Source organism: Microcaecilia unicolor, chromosome 5 (genome assembly GCF_901765095.1).
Source record: "Microcaecilia unicolor chromosome 5, aMicUni1.1, whole genome shotgun sequence".
NCBI lineage: Eukaryota > Metazoa > Chordata > Amphibia > Gymnophiona > Siphonopidae > Microcaecilia > Microcaecilia unicolor.
This window is the reverse complement of record NC_044035.1, coordinates 340,901,315-340,925,889: the sequence shown is the minus strand read 5'-3', so window position 1 is coordinate 340,925,889 and position 24,575 is coordinate 340,901,315. Positions and strand designations below refer to the sequence as shown.

The window sequence follows — 24,575 nt, the reverse complement described above, 5'->3', positions numbered from 1 at the left end:
AAGAGAAGCCTAGTGGTTGCTACTATTTGAGATTCTACATGGAATGTTGCTAGTGGAGGAGTAGCCTAGTGGTTAGTGCAATAGACTTTGATCCTGGGGAACTGAGTTTGATTCCCACTGCAGCTCCTTGTGACTCTGGGCAAGTCACTTAACCCTCCATTGCCCCTGGTACAAAATAAGTACCTGACTATACTACTACTTATCATTTCTATAGTGCTACTAGCTGTACGCAGCACTGTACACTTGAACATGAAGAGACAGTCCCTGCTCGACAGAGCTTACAATCTAATTATGTAAACCGCTTTGAATGTAGTTGCAAAAAACCTCAGAAAGGCGGTATATCAAGTCCCATTTCCCTTTCCCAGTGTCTCAGGAATGCATTGGTGAAAGCACCTTTTTTTAAAAATCCTTGCCTGGTGTCCTCTCACTAGATGGTGCTGTTGGGTTAGTTTTGTACTCCTGGTGCTGCTTTCTGTAGAGAAAGTTCAGACTAAAGCAGGTGTTCTCAACCCAGTCCTTGGGACACACAACTAGCCAATCAAGTTTTCAGGCTATCTATAACTGAACATACAGGAGATAAATTTGCATGAACTATACACACTGTATGCAGATCTATCTCATGCATATTCATTGTGGGTACCTTGAAAACCTGACTGGCTAGTTCTGTCCTGAGGACTGGGATGAGAACCCCTGGACTAAAGCAAACTTCATCTGACTGCACCATCTTTCAAAACAGCAGGATCTACAACATACAGGGAAGCAGAACTGGGTGAAACGTCTTACAAAGGTGGCTAATAAATCCATATTAAGACTACTCCTCTGTTGCTTAACTTCCTGCTATCCCTCATTTGTATCTCCTGTTGTTTCCCCCCTTCCCCAGAGCCTTGCATGGTAGGATTATGTGGGATACAAATGTTATAAATAAATGTGGTTGCTTACAACACTACATATATTTCACCTGCTCTTGAAGTCTCTATATTCTAACAATAATCCCTTATAGCAGAGCTTGATTATGCATTTTTCTGCTTATGAGATCACCATTTTAGAAGTCCTAGCCTGGCCCTTCTTATGGGAGCAGCTGCAGCCAATGATAATGACCAAAAAGAAAGACAGCTCCTTTATTAGGAGTTCATATCAAGAGGGCCTTCATGGCAGATGGTTGATCTTTATAGATCAGTTTTCTACAGCTGAGTAGGGTGCAAATCAAGACTCATTTATGGGTAAAAGAAACCCCAAACAAACCCACAGTAAGCCAAACCAAGCATGCCCAAAACCCCCAAACAAATTAAGAACAGGGCCACCAAAGCCACTGCCCCTGCCCCCATCAGGCTGTTGCCACCGCTGCCCCCTCCCACTAGGCCCACCACCAGCCCCCACCCCTTACCTTCCTATGTCTGCTCCTAACTCGGTCTGTCACTCTCCTGCTCCTGAGTGCCAGGACCCAGGTTATCACGTTAAAGCAATCACCCGGGTCTGCCTGCCTCCAGAAGCCTTGCACAGCGCCAGGCCTGATTAAGAAACCATGAACTTTACTATTTACTTATTGCATTTGTATCCCACATTTTGCCACCTATTGGTAGGTTCAATACGGCTTACATGATTCTGGAGTAAATTGGTTACAGATTATATCAAACAAGTTTACAATTTCTGTGAAACCATGAGGGTCTGTAGTACATTTGCTGCAGTGTGTATCAAACAGGTGATGTAATTCAGTAAACTGGATGGTTAAGTTGATTCAGTGAAACTGAACTTCCTGAAAAGTTGGGCCTTCAGATGTTTTCAGAAGGTTAGGTAGCTGTCCTCAAGTTTTAGGTCTTTTGGTAGTGTGTTCCAAATCTTGGTGCATACGTAGGAGAAGCTGGAGGTGTAAGTTGATTTGTATTTTTATTTAAATGCTTTTACATCTTGGGAAGTGGAGGGTAGGTGAGATCTCACTGATTTATTTGTATTCCGGAATGGTAGGTCTATTAAGTTGATCATGTAGCCCGGTGAGAGGCCAAAAATTATTCTGTATGCCAGACAGCAGATCTTGAAGGCTATACGTGCCTTGATCAGTAACCAGTGTAGTTTTTGAAGAAGGGGTTTGGTGCTTTCGAATCGGGTTTTTCCGAAAATGAGTCTGGCTGCTGTGTTTTCTGTTGTTTCTAAGTTCTTTAAGATTTGTTCTTTGCATCTTGCGTAGATTCCATTGCAATACTCAACATGGACCAGAACCATGGTTTGGATCATGTTGCAGAATACATCTCTTGGGAAGTACTGTTTTATGCGTTTGAGTTTCCACATTGTGTGGAACATTTCCTTCGTAGTAACCTTGGCCTGGTTGTCAAGTGATAGGTCAAGGTCTATGGTGATGCCTAGGATTTTCAGGTTGTCTACTGGGAGGGATGAGCCTAGGCATTGATAGTTGTAAAGTGTTCAGTATTGTGCGGAGATGAGAGTATGAGGCAGCGTGTTTTTTCCCTGTTCAGTTTTAAGTTGAAGGCTGATGCCCAGGATTCCATGATGTTTGTGCTGTTAGTGATATCGGAGGTGATTTCTGATGGGTTATTTTTGAAAGGGATATAAATTGTAACATCGTCAGCATATATGAAAGGATTGAGGCCTTGTCTGGATAGGGACCTGGCTAGTGGGATCATCATTAGGTTGAATAATATGGGTGATAGCGGTGAGCACTGTGGGTCTCCACATTCTGCTTTCCAAGGTGGAGAGATTACTGAATTTGACTTTACTTGGTATGACCTGGTAGTCAGGAATCCCTTAATCCAACTGAGTACCTTCACTCCAATTCCTAGTTTGTCGTGTATTCTTAGTAGAATTTGGTGGTCTGCCATGTCAAATGTGCTTGACATGTCAAACTGGAGTACTAGATGTTTTTGCCTATTGAAATTCCATATTTGAATTTGGCCAGGTGTGTGAATAGTACTGTTTCAGTACTATGGTGGGGTCTAAAGCCTGGTTGAGATTCATGCAATATGGAAAAGCTGTTGATGTATTCTCTTAGTTGTTTGGCTACTATACCTTCCATCATCTTGTTCGTCAATGGTATTGATGCAACTGGGCTGTAGTTTGAGATATCGCTGTTTTGGTGTCTTTTGGAATAGATGTGAGCAAAATGTTTCCTTTTTCCAGTGGGAATAGTCCTTCCAGGAACATGAAGTTTAGGTGGGAAGTGATATCTACAATGAAATGGCTGGGGGGTGTTTTCATAATATAATTGGGACATGTATTTAGTGAGCAGTGAGCGGAGGAGAATTTTCTAATCGTTTGGGCTACTTTTGTCTCAGCGGAAAATTGGGAGAAATTTGTCCAAGTCTGGTCCGCTGGCGTTTCTTCTGGGTGTGGATTTAGTTTGTCTATGAAGGTTTCAAGATTGGAGTTTTCCTGAGGTAGATTTTTATGTAAGTTGATGATCTTTTCTTCAAAAACTTTGGCTAGTTCATCTGCGAGAGGGAGGTCTTCATTCGTTGTTGTCACTGATTTGATGTCTAGTAGATTGTTTACTAACTTGTATAATTTCTTTGTGTCCTTATAATTGGGACCTATTTGTTCTTTATAGAATATCCTTTTAGCTTGTCTTATTTTATGTTTCTTTCCATGTGGTTATTGTTTGTTCATTTTTATTTTTCTCCAGGCTCGTTCTTGTCTTCTGCTTTGTGTTTTTAGTTCTTTCAGTTCTTTGTTGTACTAAGGGATTGTGTTGTGTTTTTGTGAGATTTTGGTTCGTATGGGTGCTATTTCGTCTAGGATAGTAGTGCATCTTTTGTCCCATTCTGTGAGGAATTCCATGAAGTTGGTTGGTGATGACCATTGATTTTCGTACATGGTTTGCCAGAATTTTGTGGTGTTGACTTTCCCTCTTGTTTTCTATGAGGTTCGGCTTTAAGTTTGGTGAGTTCCTTTCTCATTCCAGTAGAGGGTCAAATTTAGTCTGAAATGGTCAGACCAGAGAGTTTCTGTCCATTTTTGGTTCTTTATTGAGAAGTTCTGGTCTGACGAGAATTTGTACGCTAGAAGGTCTAGTGTGTGACCTTTACTTGGGTTGAGGTCACCTGTGGCCACTGGAATTCCCACAGTTGAAGAAATTTGTTGTGCTCTCTTGTACAGTTTGTGTTTTGATCTTTTAGATGTAGGTTAATGTCTCCTATTTGGGACAGGTTTGGGTTTGCTACATATGTGTTTGATATAAAGTCCATAAGGTTTGTCTGAGCTTCTCTTCAGTTTCCCGGGGGTCTGTAGAATATGATGCAGCACAGGTGGTTAAGTAACAACTTGTCTTTTATCCAGATCGAGATGATTTCGAAATGCGGTGTTATGGATTCGGCGATGGTTTCCGTTGTAAAGTGGGATTTGTTAATTGATGCGATGTCCCCTCCCTTTTTTCTATTTCTGGTCCAGTATAGAATTTTATATCCTGGAGGGCAAAGATCCAAGATTATAGGATCTTGTCGTGAATCCATGTTTTGTTGATGAACACTAGCCTGAGGTCTTCATCCGTAATCCAATTCTTTATGGTTTCTGTTTTGTTCACTGCTGATATGGTGTTTATGTATCCCACTTGAATTGGTTGGTGGTTTTCTTCTGTAGTTGTGGTTTTGGAGATTTTTACTAGCTGTCAATTGTTCGTCATGTTGGATTTTTTTGGTCACTTTTTTTGTTGTTTGCTGTGCGAGTCCTTTCCTTTGTTTGATCAGTTTTTATCCTGATGAAAGGTGGTGTATCTGGTTGTGTGGTGTGGGTTGTACAGTATGGGTATAATGTTGTGGTAGTCTTCTGATAGGGCTTCTGTTATATTAATTAGTGTTAGTGTGTAGAGGCCTAGAAGTAGTTTTATTGTGTCTTCTTTTTGTGTAGGGAGTGTAGCTATGGCAATTGTTGATGGTAGTGTCAAGGACTAACCAGGAAATAAATGCCTGTTGCAATAACATCAAATGTGGAAAATAGCATACATGGTAGAAGAATGCATTGTGTGCTTGCGTACTTGTTAACACGTGGTTTTGCAATCAAGTGCGTATATATGTGGTAGAAGAATACATTGTGGTCTTGTGTAGGTGTCGGCTTTATGTAGTTGCTCAGATGATGGTATTATGGTGAGAGTAATAGGGTTGGGCAATGGTTATGTCGTTTCGGTCTTATTCTTCGTTGTTGTTGTTTAGAAGTTAGGACGATTGTTTGTTGTATGCTTTTTTGAATAGGTCCGTTTTCAGTAGTTTACGAAAGATGGTTATGAAAAATTGCCCTTTGTCTTCAGGCTAGGATGCAAAACATAGAGTAACACATACAGTAAGAAGTAAGTGTCTTAATAAATGGCTACTACTCAGTACTGTGTCTGTAGCCTCGAGGGAGAGGGACAAAAAAAAAAAAACTGAATATGGAAGGGGAGGGGTACTGTTCAAAGCCAAATTAGTTACTGCGTCGGTCTTGTTCCTGCATCAGAATATTCATTGTCGGCCGATCGAAGCGAAGGAAGTGAACGTTGCTGCCAGAGGGCTTAGGTGGTACTTGGGTACTAAGGAGCATGGAGATACTAGCGTGGTTGTAGAGGAGAAGGCTCCACTGATCAAGGCCTCCCTTGGCAGCCTGGAATTTTCATCAATCTTCCATTCAGAGTGACTGTGGGATATCGTGGGTAGAACGCCCCAAGCAGCCAACAATGCCTCACAGGCACGGAACTCTGTGTGAGACAGGCCCACATCTAAATTGATCCTCCTAACTGCTGCTCTTGTCCGGATGGCCAAGGTGAGCTTGCGTCACGGGTTAGAGAGCACCCGTGCACCCACTAGAGGTATTGATGTTGGTCCTCTTTACTGACACTCTCGTGCAGTCTGTCGTGTGGTCTGGACAGGGTAAGCTCATGTCTCGGGTTGAAGAGAACCCGTGTAGCCACCAATGGCACCACAGGTTGGGAACTTCGTGCTAGACAGCTCCACAACAAGGATGACTTGTGTTATAGTTCACCTTTGTTTGCTATACCACCTAAAAATTAACTATTATATTTTGTTGCACGCCACCTACATAAGAGAACACAGAACTACATAAGGAGGCTGTAGGATCTCACCTTTGTGGGGCCTGAGGCCTGGCTACAACATGAACCATCTTTTCTGAACCAATATAGTTCTGCAGCCTAAGGCTTGAACCATCTTTTCTACAAATAAAACAACATGGACTCTGCATTTCTTTCCTGGCACAACTATGCTAGTGACTTCATCCAAGGACAGGTTGTTTATTCAATTCAGACTTCCAGTTATCTCCTGGGAAGTTGCAAATGAGAGAGCTTAACAGAGCCAGTCTCTCCAGTAGCATCTGTGAACCATAGATGAAAGTTTGGCACTGCGAGACAACCACTGATAAGGTGTACTTCCTGGAAGCCCAAAAAGTCCCTTATTGTGATGACTGCATGTAACCTGCTGGACACAGGTATACAGTTTGTGACTGGTTCCTGATGGTCATCTGGGACCCGGAAGGCAATGTCAACTCTGGACGTGAGAAAGAGAGAAAAAGAAGAACAGGGGAGAAGAGAAGAAGAGCTGATGGTGTATGCATCTCTTTCGGAGGAGCGAGACTGATTTGCCCAAACATCTGTGAACTGAATTCTTTATGCTAAGTGCAGCACAAGGCCAAGTTCAGAAGAGGCTTTGTGGCTCGACCAGACTGGGTATCCAGCTGATTGCAGTGCCAGAACACAATGGACTACAACCTGCTCAGGAAAGGCTCGCAGGGATCTGCTAGAGCCTTCGAGAGGAGCCAACTCTGAAGCCAGGACCAAAGGGTGAGAGAAAGGGTTATTTTCTTTATAGTTCAGGGTTTATCCAGTTTTGTTTTTGCCAGTGAAGGATTGGTTACTGCATACTCGTAGCTGCTGAGTTGGTAATTTCTTCTCAGGATAATCTTATAGTGGTGTAACTACATTTACATAATATTTATATATCTATTTTTGATGTAATAAGTATTTTGGTGCACAGTACATTTTTTGTATCTTGCTTGCCATATTTGCTTATATATAATAAATAATATACATTTCCTCATTGGCTTTAGTCTTTCATTGTAGACAGCCTAGCCAGGACCCAAGGGCCATTTTTAGGTACTCTCATATCCCTAGCCAAACACGTCCAGAGTAATTGCTATATGAGTGATTATCTGTCTCTAGTAGTGCCTACAAGGCCTAAGTTACATTAATAAGATAATCTAATGATAAAAGTTATACCTAAGACAGAAATGGGGATGGGAAACCACAAACAAAATACACAAGACATGAAAGAGTCAACAGTGAAGGCGGCCAGGACAAACGCAGGGTTAAAACAAAGTAACAGTGGGAAACGCTAAGGTAAATAAGTTTTCAGAGCTCTTTACATGTCTTGAGAGATATTTCAGTGCACTTGTCAATAGGTAAGAGACCCCACAAAAGTGGGGGCCCCGAACATTAAAACATGACAATCAAGTACAATCGAAAAATACTGCCGAGAGTAGTGGAACAACCAGGAGATTATGCTGAGAGGATCTAAGAGTGCAAGTAGGCTTGAAAGGAAGCCAAAAAATTATAAAGAAATAGGGAACAATCAGAGTAATAAACCTGGTATGTTGTGACCAGGGTTTTAAAAGGATTACGGTACAAGATTGGTAACCAGTGCTTGGCAAATTTTTGGCACTATATTAATAAGTTAATTTTGTTGCTGTGATGCCTCAAACCACACTCATTCCTTGCTGTTAGGTACCGATTGAAGACATTTCAGTAAGCGATATCCAACTTATTGATTTTGTGGATAAGGAAAACGTGGAAAGCTGTAGTCTAGTCACCAGCCATACAGCTACACCTTAAAGCACAGATGGTGATAGAGCACTGGCCAGGCTCTTGGGAAATAGCATTTACCTCTTAAACTCATCGTGGTAGAACTCAGACTTGCACGCAACCATCTCGCTATTTTGATTATCATTATCACGGCTTCGAACCCCACCAAACACGTAGAGCTCTAAGCCCACGCCACATGCAACAGCGCCAAACCTAGAGGGGAAAAAGCAGAGCAAAGGATAAGTTTATTGAAAGAATGACTTCTGAGTTCAAGATTCTACTGTTACAGAAAAATATCCAAACTATGCTAGACATTTACATTTATTAAAATTTGCTATACTGCTTTACTTACTCAGATCTCAGCAGTGAAAAAAAGTAACCTTGGATGAAAAGAACTCCATTTAAATGATAGACAGACTTAACACAATCATAAAGCATACATCCATACATATCCCATATTGTATCTTGCAGACCATCCGGTTGATTGCCAAAGGCCAAAAGAAAAGAGTTTTTAATATAGACTTAAGTTTCTTCAAGTCTCCCTCTGCTCTAATCAAATCAGGGGAGTTTATTTCATGTTGGTGTTAGCCAGAAAAAAAAAATGCTGTCCCACATGGTCTCCCTTTGGGCCGTAGAGACTGGTGGAATAACCATCCTATAGTCCTGCAAGGACCTTAAGGCCCTGGCAGGGATATATGGAATGGCTAGACAGCTCAAGTATAGAGGTGTGCGTTCATAATTAGCATTATGGGCCAAAACTAAGGACTCTGTTTACTAAGCTGCGTTAAAGGCATGCTAAACATTAGCACGTGCTAACGCTAGAGACGCCCCTAGAAATATATGGGCATCTCTAGCGTTTAGCGTGTGCTAATTTTAGCACGAGTTAAGGCTAGCGCACCTTAGTAAACAGGACCCTAAGGTTCTAAATTCAATTTGAAAACAAACAGATAATCAATGAAAATCTTATGAAAACTGGGGCAACATTTATGTTGATTTCCTAAAACTTTGCTAGTTACATCTGATGTGTCTGCAGATGCTTCATGTTATTGGCGGAGATCCCAGCACAGATAACAGTAACCTGCCTACCCCCTATATATATATCCTTGTAGTAATAAGAAAGTCCACACTATAAACTGTACAGATTTCAAATCAAGTGACTTCTTGACTAGCTTACAACAGTGATCTCACATGTCACAAACACTAATTGTGAACTGGTCTGAAGGTATTGGTTCACCAGTAATACAACCGTTTGTGTGAACTGAACAGATTCTGCATCAATAATGAAACTCAAAGCCTGCTGACTAAACCAGCACATAAGTGCAATACTTCTGAAGCGCTGGACAAATAGTAATACTTTTTAACAGCTGTTCTATACGCTGGCACCTGCATTTTTAGGTGCTAATATTGCAATGTACGTTACAGAATACTAGTACTTTCAGTACACGTGTTCTTGGCGCCAGTAAGTGAAAGTTTCCCATGTTAAGTGCTAGGTGCTATGCTGTAACTGCCATGTGTAAGTAACTTAGGGCCAGATTTAGTAAATGGTGCTCAAAAAAAAGAGTTAGCCAAGCGCCCTTTATAGAATAGTGCGTAGCGCCGATTGCCATCCCCAACTTTGGGCACTAAGATTTAAGCCTTCTGAAACCAGGTGTAAATCCTGGCATGCGGATTTTATTTTTATTTATTTGTTGCATTTGTATCCCACATTTTCACACCTATTTGCAGGCTCAATGTGGCTTACATAGTACTGTGATGGCCAGTGGTGTAGCTACATGGTGCCATGGAATTCAGGTGCCCAGTGTTCTGGAATAGCGTGCAGACAGATGCATGTGCAAATCTTTACTGATGTTAATTGGCATTGATTGTTAATGGCTTAACTAATTAATTTATGCACATCTTAGGATTACGCTCAAATTTGGGCTCTCTTTAGCAGGTAACTGTAAGAGGGGAGTGTGCATGTGGGTGTCTCCAATTCCCAAATTTGCTTCCACCTCAAACAACTACCTCCCTACACAAACTGCCCCACACACCCAGAAACACTTTTGCAACTGTTCAACCATCCCAAAAATTGCTCCATCCTAAAAAAAAAAAAAAAAAAATCCCCCTCCACAACTGCCCCTACTTCAAAACTATTCCCCCCACAACTGCCTTGCAAACTGCAACCAATCACAAACTAATCCCCCCAACTGCATTACACCCTTTGAACTGCTCCTCCTCCTCAAAAACTACTTCCCAGTAACTGCGTCACCACCCCATAAACTGCCCCACACACTCCCCAGCTTCCTTACATACACAACACATAAAAAGCACACACACAAGACACACAAACCCACAAGGATTACAAATAATTCCATATATCTTTCCTACATCTTGACAGCCTGGATGGGTGTAATCCCCACGAGCAACATTGGAACTTGAACCAGTGACGTCGGGTTTCCAGGCCAGTACCCTATCTATCATGCTACAGCTATGCTTCTAGCTTGGAAGGGTGTTGCCCCCCTTACTCCTGTGCAAGTGCTTTTTTTTTTCTCTTTCAAGTTAGTCAGCAGTTTCTTTCCTCTATCAGTCCTGCACTGTTATACTCTAGATCTGGGCACAGGTTAAGCCCTGGAATCTATTTCTCTCACTCGCTTCACTAGGCAAAGAGGTTTATTGTGCTCCAATCACACTTCTCTCCATGCTCTCTCTCTCTCTCGTGGCTCTGTGTTCCCCAGTGCTCCCTGTCTTTTACTTAGATCAGTCAGGTCAGGCAACATCCTAGACTTGGGCCCTTACCTCCTCTAATTCAGGGTCTCAGAACTCACTAGTTCCACTGCTCCCTGGTATACAATCCTTTCCCTGATAAGGCCTGTAGGCCAACAGCATCTTCATTTTGTTACTCTCTATCCTCCATCTTCCTTCAGGGAATTCTGTCTCAGGGGACAGCTGTGGACCAGACTGGCATCGCCTATGCTTTCTCATTTTCCCTTAACTCCTAGAGCAGAAGCCAAAGCTCAGATGGGCTCCAGAGTGGGTTAACCCACCTACTGTTGTTTTACATCTCTTCCTGCTGGACAATCACTAGGGGAGGAAGAGAAACTCCTCCCTGGACATCTGAGTTGTATACTTCCAAACAAAAGTTAAAGCTTCAGTGTTATTGAGCTACTCTTGAGTTGACCACTCCCTGTTCTTTTTTTGATTGGTATCTCTATGGAGCAGGAGCCCAGAATGTTCTTCCTTCAACTGCGTAGGAAGGCACATTTTGGTAGCATGATGCAGGCATGTGCAAACTACAAACATACTTGGGGATTAAAGTTTAGGGGAGCCCTCTCAGATGGGCTCTGAACTCGAGAGTTTGACAACTATCTGACCTTCTGGATTTTACAGATTTTTACATTAATGTTCGTAAGTTAGAAGAATGGCTAACATATCTAGACATTTTTGGGAGTTCAAAACTATCGACAGATCTCCACATATAGTGGACACACATAACCCACAGGACTGCATAAAACCAATGTTTTTCCCGCTTGTATAAAAAATAAGTACTACATGTGCCTTTCCTGTTACTCACCCTACTATAAAATTACCTTCTACATTAGTATGTGTCATGTGTACATTTGAAATCTGGCACAGTACCTGTTTGGTTCAGTGTCCAAATTCTGAAAGAAAAACTTCATTCTGAAGTCAGGTATTTTGGGGGTTGTCCATGTCTTGTCCCTGTGGACTGGAAATGTTTAAGCATAGTACCCCATTCACTCCTGCACTCACCGTCTCTCTTTCAAAGGACAGATAGCTGTCCACTGCTGTGTCTTCGGGTCATAGCACTCAACAGATTCAAACAGTTTCCCGTACGAGCCCCCGCCCATTGCATAGATCTTCTTCTTCATAGCTGCATAGCAGCCAATCTGCGAATAGAGCAGCACATGAGGACACAGAAGTTCAGAGCAGAAAAGAACATTGCAGGTGGGGTGGGCAGGAAAAGAAATATCTGCAGCCTTTGGCACTTTAGATCACATTGTTCAGAGCTGTATTTTTTTAGTTGAGATTGTTGAGTAAATTGAAATCACTCTTTGTCACAAAACGCCTAGCACCCTCCTGGGGCTACCCAGCGGTCACTTAGAGGGTCTGATCCCCAGCACAGCTCAGGTCCACTTGCACCTGCCGCTTGTGCTGTATATTAGCACCCTCCTCCCACCGACTGGGTCCCAATTGCCTCTGGATGAGTCTCCTGCTCTCAAATTATTGCCCAGTAATTTCTAGGATACTAGGGGCCACACTCCCAGTGGTCCCATAGTTCCTAGAAAGCACTCACAGATCTAACACACAAACCACCAGGATTCTTAGTCAGTCCAGGACATCAGAGCCAATAAACAATTATTTTTATTTTCATAAAAATATTGAACAGTGAACTACAAAAACAGATGGAAAATAACTGACAAATAACAGATAACTGAATAAGGATCAATTATAAAACTATCTAAACATTTTATCACTACCTGGATAGTGCCTGGGAAGTACAGGAAATAAAGCTGCTCACAGATTACAGAATATAACTGCTCACAGGGCCTCAGTAAAAAGGTCTCTCTCTCTCTACTTCCAAACTGAGACTTGGGTAAAAGACAGTACATCTTGGCTGAATTTGAGCTCCTGGGCCCATCATAGCCCAGAACAACATTTTTAAAAAGTAGCTGGCTACATCACTGCAGGTTACTTCCTCTCTGTGTTAAACTAAAGAAGGAACAGTCATTTTTTTCTGTGACAGCTGTAAACATAAACATGCACCATCTGCTGGCCAACCTAGAGAAATACACTTCATAAAATCTCTATATATAAAAGGCACCACCAACGTTCTAAATGAAGCCTCCAGCCGGAAGTGTGAAGGGGGAGAGATATCCGGTTTCCCCATGAGTGTCTGCCCCGCCCTCGCTCTCTCTGTAACACAAACAGTGAAGGAAAACACAGCAAAGCACAAAATCAAATCGCTCTCTCTGTAACAGTGAAGGACTCAGAGGGGGGAGGGGAGAGAGGGCAGAAGCCCTCACTATCTCTGTAACATAAACACAGCACAGCAGGAAACTTAACACTGAAGGACTCGACTCCGAGGGGGGAGGGGACAGAGAGGACAGACAGCACAGGGGAAGGGAGAGAGGGCAGAGGGCAGGGACACACACACTCCCACATGCACACAGAAGAAAACCTTGCTAGCCCCCGTTTCATTTGCATCAGAAATGGGGCTTATTTACTAGTATTCTTATAATTCATATGTATAATTCATATGCTGGAAGATTCACAATGGTATTCAGTACTATAGATTACTATAGTATTGTCAACCTTGGTCTCTCAGGCTTCTGTATTCAAGCGCTTCAGGTGGTATTTAATTCTGCTGCAATACAAGCATATATCTATCCACTTGAGGCATTTGAAATGGCTATCAATTCGCAATAAGATATTGTTTGAACTGTTAGTGATGCTTCATCAAGCACTGTATTATGACCAGGGCTTTTTTTGTACTGGTATGGTGTTCTGGCACCTTTTTTCCTCCCCAGCGAGTCCTGCACCCTTCCTCTCACTCCCCTACTTACTACTAAGTCGGACTCAGCAGAGCAAACAGTGCAGGCAGCAATTGAGAGAGGCTGGCAGCGTCGGAGCTTCCCTCTGCGAGTCCCGCCTACGTTGTTTCAACTTCCTGTTTCCGCATAGGCGGGACTCGCAGAGGGAAGCTCCGATGCTGCCAGCCTCTCTCAATCGTTGCCTGCACCGTTCACGCTGCTGAGTCCGCTGGCAGCCTTTCTATCACTTCGCTGGCAGGCACTGGAGATGGAGGACGGGCTGGGAGAAGGAGGATGGGCTGGGGGAAGAAGAATTGCTGGACATCGATGGGATGGGAGGGGAGGGGAGGGGAGAGAGAATTGCTGGACATCGATAGGATGGGAGGGGAGGGAAGAGAAGAGAGAATTGCTGGACATCGAAAGGATGGGAGGGGAGGGAAGAGAGAATCGCTGGACATGGAGGGGAGAGGAGGGAAGAGAGAATCGCTGGACATGGAGGGGAGAGAGGAGAATCGCTGGACATGGATGGGAGGGCAGGGGAGAGAGGAGAATCGCTGGACACGGATGGGAGGGCAGGGGGCAGAGAAAATCGCTGGACATGGATGGGAGGGCAGGGGAAGGAGGAGACATACTGGATATGGATGGGAGGGGAGGTCAGGGAAGAGAGATTCGCTGGACATGGATGGAAGGAGAGGGCAGGGGAGAGAGGAGATATGCTGGACATGGATGGAGCGGAGGGAAGACAGGAAGGAGATGCACATGGATGGGAGGGCAGGGAAGAGAGGAGAAATGCTGGAAATGGATGGAGAGGAGAGCAGGAGATAGAGGAGAACTGCTGGATATGGATGGATGGAGGGGTTGGCGGGGAGAGAGAAGAAATGCTGGACTTGGATGGAGGAGAGGGGAGAGAGAATTATTGCTTTATATGGATACAGGGGAGGGAAGAGAGGAAAAATGCTGGACATGGATGGAGGGAAGGAAAGAAAAATGAAGAAGATGCACATGGACGAAGAAAATAGGCAAAAGCTGGATTCACGTTATACATCCTCCAGTCAATTCCACGGAGGAGGACCCGGCTTTTACTTATGGATGTATGGCAAGAAATGAAGAAGAAAGGAGGAAAGTAAAGAAATAAATGGAAAGGAAGCCCTGGAAACGGAGTTAAGGGAACAGATAGAGAGCAGCAGAATCAGAGACTGGGACCAATAGGGATAGAAAAACAAAGTCACCAGACAACAAAGGTAGAAAAAAATCATTTTATTTTCATTTTAGTGTTTGGAATATGTCCAATTTGAGAATTTACATCTGCTGTCTTATTTTGCACTGGGTATACTGGAGCTGTAACAGCTTTCAGAAATTATTTATAATGAAAAAAATCATGTTATTTTTTTCTCCTATACTAGTATAATATTTTCAATGATGTCTGTTTATATGCGCCATGGCTGGTATCAGGGGTGTGGCTAATGTGGATGTGGCTATCATCGGGTGGAGCCATATGTGGTGACCCCGTCCATAATGAGAGCGGCACCTTTTTTTCTACAAAAAAAGCACTGATTATGACTACATATTATTTGCGTCATGCTGTAAGGTGATATTTACCCTCTCAATCTTTGAGATCACAGTATAAACATGAACTTGTTGTTTCTGCACTTCCAAATATACGGCTGGAGATTATATGGGCTGGAACGTTTTCTGTTTGTGGGCCAATTGAACGGAACGGATTACCCTTCGGCTTAAAGGTGAAGCTTCCCTGTCTACTTTTAAGAAAGGCTTGAAGGAATTTTTACTGTACCAGGCTTATCATGGTTCTGTTTAATAGATGGACAAAAAGGACAAGTAAAGACTTTTTGCTGGTGAGGTGTATTGTATTTTCTGTAATTTTTGTATTTTACATATTTTGTGCCCCGCCCTGGATAAAGGCGAGTCAGAAGTAATAAATTTCAATTTCAATTCACTCAGTGTCTGCAAGGATTGCCAATGCACTTTCATAAATTAAAACCTGGCAGTTACATGCATAAGTGCTGGGTGTTATTTTAAATGTATACGCCAAAGTTGCTTAGGGCCTTATTCTATAAAGGTTATGCTCCTAAATTTAAGCTCCTAAATTACGAGCATAATCCATTTTGGAGCATAGAGTATGCTCGTAATTTAGGAGTATAAATTTAGGAGCATAACCTTTATAGAATAAGAACCTTAGTACACAATTGTAAGATGGGTGTAAACAGGGACAGAGCATGGGTGGGCCACGGGTGCGTCACCAAGCAATGCACGAACCTTATAGTATATCAGTTGTGTGCATTGCATATTGAACTTAGGTGCACCAGCTTATGCCCAGCATTGACATACCTTAAGAGGGCATGCCAATGTGGTTTTGTGTTAGTATTCTATAACTCAGACTGGCAACCATGGTCCTTGAGGGCCACAACCCAGTCAGGCTTTCAAGATTTCTACAATGAAAATGCATTAGATTGATTTGCATACAATGGAAACGGCACATGCAAATCAACCTTATGTATATTTATTGTAGAAATCTTGAAAACTCAACTGGGTTATGGCCTTTGACGACAGTGGTCACCTACCCCTGCTATAACTGCTTAAGTGTGCCCTGAAGTTGTTACAGAATTGATGTTAAGCATGTCCCATTGTGGTACTTATATCTGGCACCAAGTTTTGCACCCATGCATTGTAAAAATAATGAAACACCTCCTTCCATTCTAGAGGAGATTTTGAATTTAGCTCATGCCTTTTTCAGTTGTAACCCAAGGTGTGAAGTACAGTAGGTAGGTATTTTCCTGACCCCAGAGGGCTTACAATTTAAGTTTATATCTGAGGCAATTGAGGGTTAATGGGCTTGTCCAAGACCACAAGCAGCAGAGGCGGGATATGAATCAGGCTTCCCTGGTTCTCTGTTCACTGCTTCAACCATTAAGGAAAACTGATGCAATGAAATTAGTCTGAACAGATTTTGCTCTTTAGAATAGTTGCCATTCTTCCATTTCTTTTGGCTGAAAATGAAGGCGTATGCATTCACATAAGGGTTTTTATCCTCGAGTTCTGCAAGCACTCTGTTTCAGCTTTCTACATCCACTGAGCAGGGGACCTCTTCCTGTCAGATTATTGGGAGGTTCTTACCTTTCTAACCATGGTCAGGTCTGGTTCCGTGCTCCAGGATTTGGAACAAATATTGTACGACTCCATGGAGATTAGCTCCCGGTCATTATCTTCGCCTCCAAGAACATAGATCACACCATCGATCTCCACCATCCCAAAGCTATACCTTGCCTACCGGAGACACAATGAATATTAGCAACAACCTTCGCTGGCTGGCCCACTGGTTCACTCACAGCACTAAGCAGAGGCCCAGGTCCAACTTTTGCTTGCAGTGTAGTCAAAAAAAAAAAAAAAAAAAAAAGGGGGCTGCTTTAACAAATCCAAAAATGAATTATATCATGAAGAGAAACAAAAACCACTGTGATTCTGAAGGAACCAGGCTGAGGAGGTAGAGTATCACATCATCACTCTTGTAGTCACAAATTTAAACGAGAGGAAGTAAGGATGCTTTGAAACCCACATCCCCAAAATCAATCCTCAGGCGTTCTATATGAGGCTCCTTCTGCCCCCATCCATACTTGTGGCTGCCTCCTCTGCCAGCTGGCTTCAACTGGCACTTTGAACATGAAGCGTGCTGGGGTCTTGCAAAACCTGCAGTAACCATGGAGTTCAAAATGTCAGACAGAAACCATTCAGTGAAGGTAGTCACAGGAGAATGCCACACTCCTGTAGCTAGGGGGCGCTGGAGAAGAGGCCTGGTCTAATACAGGAGCAAGCTCATAGACCAGGGGTGGGTGACCATGGACCCAGGGCCACATTTTCAAGATTTCTGTAATGAATGTGCACATGTACTGCTTCCATTGTATACAAATAGGTATCAGGTGGAAATCTTGAAAAACCAACGAGGCTGTGTCCCTTGAGGACCGTGGTTTCCCACACTGCCACAGTGAGATGAGTGTGGGGGGGGGGGGGGGGGAAGGGGGAGAAGGGAGGTTCTGTTGTGAGAGTCAGGAATATGATGTGAGACAGACAGATGTTGCTTTTTGGCAGAGGGATATATTGCCCTCCTGCCTATAACAAAATTGCCAGTAGAGAACCCAAGACAAAACTCATGTCTCTGGTGCTATGTGCTGCCAAGTAAGACTTCACTACATCCTAGGCCAGGATTCGGGCTGTAAGATGCTACAGGAGCAGTGGTCACATCCGGGGGGAAAAAAAGTGACTCAAGCCCCTTATCTCCATTTTAAAAGATACCCAAACACTGTCAAACGGGTCATCAGTTTAGCAGGGCCAGCTTTAGGGGCAAGCCAATGAGGCACCGAGTCAGGAGCCAAAAGTCTGCCTCACTGGCTTGTCCCTTCACAGCGGCAGGAGAATGTTCCTTTGCTCATCCTGTGCTCTTCCACTGCAAAAGGCTGTACAGGTAGTTTCAAATATGAAACTTCTTTCCCCTATTCTACATTCCTCAAGGCTTTTTAGGCCATCATTGCAGTGACAGTGCACCAGGGCTTCTTCTGGAACCAAGAAAACATGGGACCTGACTGCTGAGTAACAGAAGAAGCCACTACGCATCATTCTTCAGTGATGTCCCCGATTCCTCCCCCCTCCCTTCTTCCGAGGGGCTGTAAACCCTGATTCTGCAGCATCCTTAGCCATGGCTTACATGGAATACAGAAGACCAGACTCAGGAATCAAACAGGGGTCCTTCCACATAGCAGTGCTCAAGACCTGCCACTAAGACCCAGGCCTAGACTTCAAGAAGTTCTGACACATGATACTCTCTGAATATCACTCAGCTTGATTTTTGTTGTTCAACCATCCTATTGAAAAAAGGATGAAAAAATATAGCAATTCTGATTGGCATCAGATGGGAGGGATATGTGAAGTTACCTGCAGCAATACCACCGAAAAGTATTTCTTACAACTGAGGCAACAGCTAGAAGAATCAAAATCATTATGATTTCACCTCTTCTCAGTTGCTTCCCCTTTTTTGAATATTAGGTAAAAAGGAGTGCTGTCAACAGTCCTGCGAGTATTTGGGGCTCATTTTTTAAGCACTTAGACTCACAACGTTCCATAGGTTACTATAAGGCTCATTTTCAAGAGAAGGACGTCCATCTTCCAACATAAATCGGAACATGGACGTCCAAATCTGTATAATCGAAATCTGATTTTGGAAGTCTCTAGTGAAAGTCCGTCGCAAGGACGTCCAAATATCAAGGGAGCGTGTCGGAGGCATGGTGAAGGTGGGACTTGGGCGTGCCTAAGACTTGGACGTCTTAGAACCATAATCGAAAAAAGGACGTCCTAAAGTAAAACTTGGACGTTTTCACCCGGACGTGTTTTTTTTTTTACGAATAAGATAAAAAAGGTGCCTGAAATGACCAGATGACCACCGAAGGGAATCGGGGATGACCTCCCATTACTCTCCCAGTGGTCACTAACCCCCTCCCACCCTCAAAAAACATCTTTAAAAACATTTCGTGCCAGCCTCAGATGTCATACTCAGGTGCATGACAGCAAATGCAGGTCCCTGGAGAAGTTAGTGGGTACTGCAGTGCACTTCAGACAAGCGGACCGAGGCCCATACCCCCCTCTACCTGTTACATTTGTGGAGGAAACAGCGAGCCCTCCAAAACCCACCATAAACCCACTGTACCCACATATAGGTGCCCCCCTTCACCCGTAAGGGCTATGGTAGTGGTGTACAGTTGGGGGTAGTGGGTTTTTTTTTTTTTTTTGGGGGGGGGGGGGGGGTGGGCTGAGCACACAAAGTAAGGGAGCTATGTACCTGGGAGCATTTTATGAAGTCCACTGCAGTGCCCCCTAGGATGCCCGGTTGATGTCCTGGCATGTCAGGGGGACCAGTGCACTAGAAATGCTGGCTCCTCCCACGTCCAAACGGCTTGCATTTGGTCATTTTTGACATGGACATCTTTGGTTTCGAAAATCGCCGAAAATCAAAGACGTCCATGTCTAGGGACGTCCAAATCCAAGGACATCCATGGTATTTTTGAAACGAAAGATGGACGTCCATCTTTTTTCAAAAATACGGTTTTCCCCGCCCCCGGATTTGGACGTTTTACAAAGACGTCCAAATCCCAACTTGGACATTTCTTTCGAAAATGCCCCTCCACGTAACTTTGTAAGTCTATGTGCTTTGAAAATACTCCTCCACATCACCCCAATACATCCAATGTCTAAACCCACAACTGCAGTGAAACTCAAGGAAAAACAGATATCTAAAGAGAGAAAGGAGGGATGACTTAAAAAAAATGGGAATGGAGAGTTATCCTGACAAATGCAAGGCGGTCACGTCTCTTTAGTGCTTTCAGTGTTTATCAAGCCCCCCACTCCCTTACCTCGTCCATGGGAGGTAATGGACTCCAGGTGTTGGTATCAGGGTCGTACTTCTCCCCGGAGCAGAGAGGCTCTTTGTTGTCATCCTGGCCTCCAATAACAAACAGGAAACCTTCTGCAATTAACAAAATTTTAAGAAACATGATTAGAGCAGTTACAAATACGAGCCTAGTATTGATAATGTAACCATGCAGCAAAGAGATGGATTATTGGCTGTTGGGGCACGATTTCCTGTTCCATGATACCAACAATATGACTACACTTGGTGGAAAATCTCCAACACTGAACAACGGCCCTGAATGATCAGACAAGCTTATATTGCATTCTTGGCAGCGGCTGTCAGTCAGCATGTTAGGATCAGCCTTTTTTCTTTGTTTCCCACAGCACCTAAACTTGGAAGAATAAACCTTGTGTTTGCTTAACTTAAAATGTGGAGATCCCTGAAGTTGCTGCGTGAGGAGAAGGCAGTAACAATACCAGCTGTAATCGTTAAACATGCAGTTCTGGTACCTGCTGAAAGAACTCCGTGATTAATTCTGGGTATACTCAGCGGTGCCAGTTCAATCCACAGCTGTCTGTTGGGGTCATACAGGGGACACATGCAACGCATGGCTGCTGTTGGCTTCCGAGAACTGAATTGGGAAGAAGCAGGCATGTCAGCTTCACATGTAATTCCAGCCTCACCACAACACACAGGTAGAAATTTCAAGTTTAACCTGTTTCTGCCCACTTTCTGAAAACTGAGCAACACCAAAACAACTGGGAGAGATAAACACAAAGGTTTGGACTACTATAGGTGACAAAAAAAAATGGCAAGACAACAGTGAAAAAATGAGGAACCTAAGAAAGCAAACACAAGGACGTAAAATGGTTTTAATTCTATCAATATACTGTACCAGGTATGTCAAGCAAAAACACCACAGAATTAACTTTTCATGTGGTACATCATGGCAGTCAGTCCATGGGGGTGGAATTTCCTGGCATATGTGCATCTGGAACCCATCACAAGAACAACCTGGCTGATATTCAAATGCACTTATCCAGTTAGCGGATGCCGTTAACTAGGCAAGCACACAATCTGGACAGTGCCAGGGTGCAGCTTGGGAGGACCCAGAGGTAATCCATTGTGCTAATTAGACAAAACAAAAAGGCTATCCCAATTTTATCTGGTTAGTGTTCTGAATATCATTGTTAACCAGAAAGCCTTGCCAATTAGCACCGATTCCCAGATATTCAGCGCTAGACAGTATCCAGATAACGGCGCTAAAATGTCCAGGAGCTGATAATAAGCCTAACGTTATCTGGTTAGAAATCTGAATAACCTATGCATCCAATTTCTCCTACTTAGGTACACAAATGTGGAATGCACTACCAAAGAGTGTGAAAACGATCCATGACCATCTAAACTTCAGGCGATCATTAAAATCCTGGTTTGCAAGGCCTACTCTACTGATCCAACTTAAATGCCTTAACTCCGTAATGCATCAAAACCTCACACTGAAATGGACATTGTATATTCCCTAGTTCCTTGACCCTTGTTGTACTTGTATACCCTAACCTTCCTCATTTTAAACTGTATTTGTTTAATATCTACTGGACCTGGCGATCGCATTGACGGTATTATGTAAGCCACATTGAGCCTGCTAATGGGTGGGGAATTGTGGGATATAAATAAATAAATAAATAAATAAATGCCATCTACATAATCCCCAGTTCTGCCCAAGCTGCATCCACTGACCGGTCTAGTCCAGTATAGATAGTACTGAAGTGGTCAGAGGGAACATTCAGGACACTCTCTGGTTAGAGTCACTTAATATTGGGCCCAACAGATGTGCACTATCATTTTCGATGGGTCACAGAAGTAGGAATTGAGACGTGCAGGTTAGTGTACCTTAATTTTCACCTGTATTACAGAACAAAATCTGCCGATGTAGAGCCCGTTCTAACATACGGGTACATGCAGCATAAAAACATCAATTAAAAACCATATAGAAGATAGATGTTTAATAAGCTGCCATATAACCAATTATGTTTGTAAGACTGCAAAGATAACCGGTTATGTTCCTGATGCTTTCAACAGTGACCAGGTTTTGTCAGTTTGGCATCTGTAGTGCCAAAATCCACTGAGGGATCAAGGAGGCACCCCCCTCCCAATCCCTCCAGTAGAGCGCTGCTCAACAGTACCTGGTCACTAAGCATGCTTGGTAGCAGGTATAATTCACAATGTCATTCTTTTAGGACTTAGACGTTTACCCTCGGATTCTATATAGTGCGCTTAGATTTAGGCGCCGAAATCAGCGCGGATTCTATAACACCACCCGTAACTTAATTGGCTGAACAAGATGAGTGCTAATAACAGCACTAATTGCCACATTAGAATTTAGGCGCACAACCTGTTAAGCATATATTCTGTAACGATATGCGCTGAACTTCTAACATGTGGGGGCAAAACGGGGCGTGGTTATGTGTGGGGAAATGGGAATTTCATGGGCTTTACAAACTTTAGGCACCTATTTACAGAATATAGCCCAGTGCGCCTAAATCTACGTGCCGAGATGGTGGAAATAGATGCACGCAGATTATCAGTGCTTAAATATCAACTAGCGGGGTAAGCTATCCACCTAAGTGGATGAACACAAAATCCCACGAGGTAAAGATACAGATAAAAAGAAAAAGTGGGAAGTGGACCAATGACTCCAGGACGCTGAGACTGTGGTGGTATATAAAGGAACAAACTTTATTGTAGACTCAACACAGTACTGTGTTTCGGCCACAGGCCTGCCTCAGGAGTCTTGAGTGATTTGAAAAAAGTTCCCAATACAGGTTGGTTTGTCACTGGCCAAATAGAAGCAAGAGATTCTACAGCTTGTTTACCGATGCATGATAACCGCCCGTCCTATTGAAATACTTCAACAGCTTACATACTCAAATCCGTCTTAAGCCTAAATCTAGGTGCCGATTACAGAATACGCTTAGTCGGCACCAATTTCCTTGCCGATTTTTTAGGTGTCATATATAGAATCTCCTCTTTAATCCCCTTCCGAAATAGGGACTGAATGTCTATGAAGTTGCCACACCCTTGACCTGCCCAGGCCACACCCCTTGCCATTTGCACACTTGGGTCTAACATGTGCACATCCCAGTCTTTGCAACATGGAGACTTCAATGTTTCTCAAGATAAGCGTTTTAAGTGCTGGTTTATGAATGTATTGAACCCAAACGGATCTTGTAAACTGAGGACCATAGAAGTTCGCCTAAAGGGTGCATTCCAATGTTGCTAACAAATCTGTAGCTATGGTCAGCTCCTGAGAAGTGACACTTAAAGGTTTAAAGTGGGGAACAATTCTTCCAGTAACTGGAAATGACTCATCCAAAAGAAAGAAAAATCTTCTATAGAATAAACCAACAGCAACACAAAAGTGGAAGAAACCCCACACTATATGCTCTGGAAAAATACAGAAGCTTATTGGCCAAGAAACCAAAAACAAGTTGACATGTTGACCCAACACAGTCTGTGCTTCGGCAATTCTGCTTTCATCAGGGGGTCACAGCCGCTGCTCTGTCCTCTCCTGGTTCTCCTCTTATCTCTCCCACCATACCTTCAGAGTACATTCTCATGGATCTTCCTCCACCCCCATCCCGCTCTCTGTTGGTGTTCCTCAAGGATCTGTCCTTGGACCCCTTCTTTTTTCAATCTACACCTCTTCCCTGGGCTCACTGATCTCATCTCATGGTTTCCAATATCATCTTTATGCTGATGATACCCAGCTTTATCTCTCCACACCAGACATCACTGCGGAACCCAGGCCAAAGTATCGGCCTGCCTATCTGACATTGCTGCATGGATGTCCAACCGCCACCTGAAACTGAACATGGCCAAGACTGAGCTCATTGTCTTTCCACCCAAACCCACTTCTCCTCTCCCTCCACACTCTATTTCAGTCGATAACACCCTCATCCTCCCCGTCTCATCTGCCCGCAACCTCGGAGTCATCTTTGACTCCTCCCTCTCCTTTTCTGTGCATATCCAGCAGATAGCCAAGACCTGTCGCTTCTTTCTCTATAACATCAGCAAAATTCGCCCTTTCCTCTCTGAGCACACCACCTGAACTCTCATCCACTCCCTCATTACCTCTCGCCTTGACTACTGCAACCTACTCCTCACTGGCCTCCCACTTAACCATCTATCCCCCCTTCAATCCATTCAGAACACTGCTGCACGTCTTATCTTCCGCCGGGACCGATATACTCATATCACCCCTCTCCTCAAGTCACTTCACTGACTCCCGATCAGATACCGCATACAGTTCAAGCTTCTCCTACCAACCTACAAATACACTCAATCTGCAGCCCCTCATTACCTCTCTACCCTCATCTTACGCTCCTACCCGTAACCTCTGCTCACAGGACAAATCCCTCCTATCAGTACCCTTCTCCACCACCGCCAACTCCAGGCTCCACCCTTTCTGCCTCGCCTCACCCTATGCTTGGAATAAACTTCCCGAGCTCATACGCCAAGCTCCCCTCCCTGCCCATCTTCAAATCCTTGCTCAAAGCCCACCTCTTCAATCTAGCTTTCGGTACATAACCATTTACCTCTATTCAGGAAACCTAGACTGCCCCAATTTGATAGACTGCATACTTTGTCCTTTAGATTGTAAGCTCCTTTGAGCAGGGACTATCCTTCCTTGTTAAATTGTACAGCACTGCGTGACCCTGGTAGCGCTTTAGAAATGTTAAGTAGTAGTAGGGTCCTCATCTATGGGACATAAATCACTGTAAATGCAAGGCGTAATGTAAGAGCTTAGATAAATGTCAGGAACAATGGCACTTGAAAAAGCGCTATCTCAAGA

General features: G+C 43.6%; 1 protein-coding gene across 1 annotated transcript in view; it reads right to left on the bottom strand.

The window, feature by feature from the left end:
• The window catches only part of GAN (gigaxonin), a 127,518-nt gene that overhangs the window by 33,267 nt on the left and 69,676 nt on the right, over positions 1-24,575 (bottom strand). Inside the window, exons 5-9 of the mRNA XM_030202656.1 lie at positions 20,233-20,354; positions 19,725-19,837; positions 16,444-16,593; positions 11,531-11,667; positions 7,865-7,996 (exon numbers count right to left, since the gene is read on the bottom strand). Of these exons, the coding sequence (XP_030058516.1) occupies positions 7,865-7,996; positions 11,531-11,667; positions 16,444-16,593; positions 19,725-19,837; positions 20,233-20,354 (654 nt within the window). The remainder of the gene's footprint in view (positions 1-7,864; positions 7,997-11,530; positions 11,668-16,443; positions 16,594-19,724; positions 19,838-20,232; positions 20,355-24,575) is intronic.